The sequence below is a fragment of the Atta colombica genome, unplaced genomic scaffold, assembly GCF_001594045.1.
Source record: "Atta colombica isolate Treedump-2 unplaced genomic scaffold, Acol1.0 scaffold228, whole genome shotgun sequence".
NCBI lineage: Eukaryota > Metazoa > Arthropoda > Insecta > Hymenoptera > Formicidae > Atta > Atta colombica.
The window spans coordinates 785,908-791,279 of NW_017259325.1; the positions used below are offsets into that span (position 1 = coordinate 785,908).

Consider the following 5,372-nt stretch of genomic DNA (forward strand, 5'->3'; position numbering starts at 1 on the left):
TTTCCAATTACAGTAAATTACAATCGATTTAGTAGAGACGAAAACTATCACTCTCGAAAGTTTAAAGAATACTAAAACAATCATCAATCAGAAATATCCGGGCAAATGAGAGCAATAATAGCGCAGAAATTGATACGTTTGATCTTCACAATAATATATTTAAATTCTTACTTATAAAATATCGATCATTAACGTTTCAGCTCAATTCGAGTCTTCTTCAGCAATGAAATAATTACATGTAATGTTGGTTATACATCATGTGATATATTAAAGAGTGCAGTAAGTAGAATCTCTCAATTCCAAATTTAAGAACGTAACTGTCAATCGATTTTTTTATGATGAAGAATTTCAATATTTTATTATGAAGATTAAACGCATCAACTTCTGCGCTATTATTGCTCTCAATCGCTCGGATATTTCTGATTGATGATTGTTTTATTATTTAGAGAGCTTATTTTATTAATTAATTTGTTTTAAAGAGTAATTCGCTTCGCTCTTCTTATGGTTACATATATTCAATGACATTAGTCAGCACTTGAATATACGAATCATGCGGCCTAATTATGACACAGATATCATAAAATGTTGTGTTGTAAAATTAAAGTTTTAGACTTTGTCATTAAATTTTTTATAAGCCTTATAATGATGTCTTTCCCTTTGTCCATCTTTTCCCCCTCCTTCTCCCTATTTTCCTCTCTTCTGTTTTCTCCTTCTCCTCTTCATTTAATTCGATAGAAAACTAATATGTCAATGTATCATGATTAAGAAATGGAAGCACATGACATATACATGGAAGCTTGTATATCATTATCACGCTGTATACGATTATAGCATAATAACGATCCAAAAATACATTCAATAGTGGACATCTATTGAATCGACAATAGCTAAAGTTTTGAAACTATACATCAAATACTTTCTTCGTAGAACAATCGTCGCATAAAATTGTTTCTTTTTCTAATAAGGGACGATACATAACTGTCAAGCATCGATTTGATTCTCCGTGAAATATGTTGTTAAACATCTAAGAGACACATATTTTTTATACGTGCGCTAACTCATGTTTAAGAAGTGACTAAACACTCCTTTGAAAAAAAAAATATTTCTATGTCAAGCTGTCGGAAGTATAAAAGATGGAAAAAAATTTTTTAAACAAAAATTGTACGGTTTCAAGAATACTTCAATGTTATGAAGAAACAAATTAAAAAAAAATTTTTTTGTTTAATAATTATTATTCCACAACCAAATATAAGTATTGCTCATGTATATGCAAAGCAATATAAAAGTATAAATTTCAATAATCACGTTTTTTAAATTATTTATTTGACTTGATTATTGAAATCACTTTTATATTGATTAACAATTGTTAACAAAAAATTTTTAAAAATTTATTTCTTCACAATGAAATACTTTTGAAACCGTTAGATTTTTGTGCTTAACATATTTACCGAGAATCAAATCGGTACTGGACAATTGTGTGACTTCTCTTGTAAGAATAATTGTTACAATTTGCTTATTTACAAGATTTTACAAGAAATTGGAGGAAAGACTCAAGTTCTTATACGACAATTTACATGTAAATGATTTAGAACTATATATTGCCCGATAACCAAGTTGGAGTAATATATAATACAAACGAGCAAAATTTTCAAGCGAGAATCCACGAACGTTTCGGTGTTTCGCGATCAAAATTGATATTAAAAAAATTAATGTCTATCTACATCATTATATCACAAAATATGCATGAAGAGTCGCATCATTTCACCTGCCTTCATCTGAATGCTCGGCCAACTGTCTATGATGATTCTGATGAGGTTGTACATTCGAATTTTGCCTAGTTTGCACAACTGCATCATCTTCAACGTCGTTTCTGTCATTTTCTTCAACAAAAGCTGTGTCTCTATTTTGGACGTTTTCAACTTTATACAATATGTCGTGGCAAAGAGGACATCGGTCTTGAACGTATAACCATTTCCGCAAGCATACACCGTGAAAATAATGATTGCATTGAGTGATCTTGGCGCTTTGCATTTCCTGATAGCAAATCGCACAAACATCGTCTAACTGTTCAAGTTGTTCAGCTTTTGCTTCTGGTAAAGAATTAATCTTATTCACAGCCGTCCGGCGTTTCATAAAAATGCTCCATCCAGCCTTCGCTTCGCACCAGATATTAAAATAAGCGTGTATACACATCATGACAGCACGAATAGCTCCACCAGACTCGAAAATCAATATCCAGAAACCGTTAAAAAATAATATAATGCCAAAAGCAAATTCCACAGTATTGCCAAATGATCTTATTATGTATACGCAATCGTCAAATTGTTCCCAGAATTCACTTCTGTATGCGTCGATTAGAAACAATGAATAAATTGCTAGCGAAACCAGTACTTTGACTATTACCTCAATGCTAAAGACCGACACAGCCAACAACCATGTACTCACGGTGAAATGGGACCAGAGGAATACGAGTAACGAAACCGGGAAGAATATTAGAAAAGCACAAACCGCCAAAGCCCGTAAATGTCTATGTAGTGCCGGATTATGAGAAGCACTGAGCGACATCAATAATGGATTCACTATATTGTGCACAAAATGTAAAATCGCCGTGAACAATAGGCAAAAATTACGATATAATCGTACTAGACGTTTCTCTTTATCGAGACTCGTCAATCCGGTTTGTAGGGCAAGAATGTAAAATAGTATAGCGGATACCGTGCCGATACTCTTCTCATCTTCGTCTTCCGTCAATAATATCCATTGGAAGAAATAACCGATATAGTGGCAGATAAACGAGATTATGCTGGTCATACCAAGAACAGCTGTCAATGTCTCGCACCCATTTACCAGCAGCGTTCTGATCATGACGTAATAATTAAATGTTTCCTCGCCATAATGATTTCCGAGGATTTGGACGACTTGTTCTCCCACACGTAGCATCCAAAATGTGCGAAGTACACACGGCACATTCAAACGCATCCATTCTGTTTCCGCAAGAGCGGATAAACCATAATTGATTATAAAGTTGCGTGCGTGTCGATAGCCTATGTAGATTGTTTTCAACATGGAGACGCCATTATACCAGATGACAAATTTACACACAGCCAATGGGATTAATGTTGCGCATACCGGGGTGTGATACAGATATTGCGTCTAGGAAAAAAATGTTTTATTTAATTTAAATTTTCTAAAAATATTAATACTCGCTGTTTTCCTGATTCAACTATTCTTTGTACTAAGAATAAAAAAATAATTAATTTGATAAACTTACTGGTAAAGGATGGATACCCAAGATGGATGGTGACATAAAGCTCAGCACAAGAAGCTTTTGAACTACAGGATGTCTTGGGGCAAGATGTATATAACAAAAGATGCTAGCTAGCAGGCATTGCAATATATAATTCTGGATAATTAGAAAACCCGGACCATTGTATAAAACGTCCGAGAGATTCAGACATAATATATTGTCAAGTATGCTGGTTGTTGATTCGTGAACATTCATGTAAGCTATGATTGCTTTCATTGTACTAACATTTGACCAATACGATACAAATATTACTCCTATAGATATTAAATATAAGTATACAATTATCAAATGTCTAGTACATAACATGAATGTGTATAAGGCTGCAAGAAAACCTGAAAGAAAATGATGTAAATTATATCAACTTATTTATTCAAATCAATACTGCAAAAAAATCATTAATTTTTTATAAGCTCTTTAGTTTCTGCAATGAAATAGCAATTTTCACCACAGTAAGATTTACATATATCTCAAATGCAAAAAATAACTTGGCAAAATAACGTGACTATAGGCTTTTTTTTTTGGAAAAAAAAGCGATTCATTTAGAAAATTTACTGAAATTGTAAAGAGTATAGCAAAGTATATTACTTACCTATACAACAACATAAAAATTTAAATATGATTATCAGGTAAGCCTTGTAAGCAAGATGAGTAAAATCAAACTGATCCATTAGAAACGAGTCTGTTGTAACTGCAGAAATGGAACCAGGAATGCTTGATACATTAGTAGTTTTAAAGCCATGTTCATTACTTTCCAGTACAATATTGTCATTGGGTAAACCAAGGCTGATTCTAAGTAACTCATCAATGATAAATAAAGGTGGCACCCTCATTATAACATCAGCAAAGCTGAGAATTCTTTCCCGTATTGAAGTATTCATCTTGCTAGTGCTGTTCAAGGAAAAGTTTGAGGAAGACGTTTTATACACGCCTCAATTTTAAATATGGAAGCAGCATTCTGTTATAGAATCGTACAAAGGCCAGACCTATACACATACACACATACACATATATATATATATATATATTTATATAAACATGTATATATACATATATACATATATATATAACAATTATAATTAACCCTCCTATGGTAAAATAAATCAAAATAAAATTTCAAGATAGCCAGAAAAATAAGATTGGATCCAATTTGATGCTGTTTCTTGTTGTTATTTCATCTAATCAATATAACAAAATGGATATTAGATAGACATAAGTAAATAATATATCATAAAACTTCCTGTTGAACAGCACTTGGGTTTCATAAAACAAAACTGGAATCACATCCAATCATTCACACACATACACACATAGGAGTGTTAATATTACTTATAATAATCTATATCTATATCTAATAGATATCTTCAAACAAAAAATAAGAAAAGAAGATTTTCAAATCCTTTTCATCAATTTCTTTCAAGTTGATTAATTTATATGTAAAATATATGAATACATGCAGAATCGCACTGAAAATTGTACTAAAAATTTATCTGTTGCAGCAATGCAAATCTAGTGTTTGATACATGTATTAATTTTAGGTTATAATATCTGTCAAAACATTATACATATCACATAGCACAGCAAAAGTATAGTAGTAATTGTATCTTTGATTAATTTAGATTGCACAAAATTAATCTCATGTGTCATTGGAATCTACTTAAAAATACATATCAAATATTATCATTACTATTACCACTATCATGACATAAGAAGTCTATTTTCTGGCTGAACTACACTTTTAGAACTTAAAATGAGATAGATATACGTTTGAAGCAAGTATTTATTGAAAGCGAGAAACAGAGTTCTAGAACAGTCTAGTGCAGGAATAGAAAAACACCAGAGTTTCTGTTTTTTGCACTTTTGGAACTTAAAGTGAGAAAGGTACATGTTTGATATTTGTCAAAAGCGAGAAAAAGTTCTAGTGGCAGGAACAGAAAACAAACCTATAAATTCTCATTCGTTAAGGTTCGCTCTTCTTTCGCCCTTTCCCTCTTCTGCCTTTTAGTGTTCTAGTCCTCTTTCTCCGCCTCTTTGCCTACTGTAATATACATATATAATTTATTTCACA

The 5,372-nt window shown here is 31.9% G+C and overlaps 1 protein-coding gene across 1 annotated transcript; it reads right to left on the reverse strand.

Moving 5' to 3' along the window:
- Nucleotides 1-1,437: 1,437 nt before the first annotated feature.
- Nucleotides 1,438-5,035, reverse strand: LOC108688267 (protein TRC8 homolog). Its single transcript, XM_018194449.1, has 4 exons — nt 4,998-5,035; nt 3,897-4,290; nt 3,272-3,639; nt 1,438-3,153 (listed from the first exon to the last, which is right to left on the reverse strand). The coding sequence occupies exons 2-4, from the start codon at nt 4,183-4,185 to the stop codon at nt 1,762-1,764; spliced, it is 2,049 nt and encodes a 682-aa protein (XP_018049938.1). The 5' UTR covers nt 4,186-4,290; nt 4,998-5,035; the 3' UTR covers nt 1,438-1,761.
- Between the last annotated feature and the right edge of the window lie 337 nt (nt 5,036-5,372).

Excerpts from the sequence above, each read along its gene's own strand:
- LOC108688267 (XM_018194449.1), bottom strand. The coding sequence starts at position 4,185 with ATGAATACTTCAATACGGGAAAGAATTCTCAGCTTTGCTGATGTTATA. Across the intron at positions 3,640-3,896 it reads ATTTTTATGTTGTTGTATAG|GTTTTCTTGCAGCCTTATAC; the intron begins GTAAGTAATATA and ends ATTTTCTTTCAG. Across the intron at positions 3,154-3,271 it reads TGGGTATCCATCCTTTACCA|ACGCAATATCTGTATCACAC; the intron begins GTAAGTTTATCA and ends TTTTTTTCCTAG.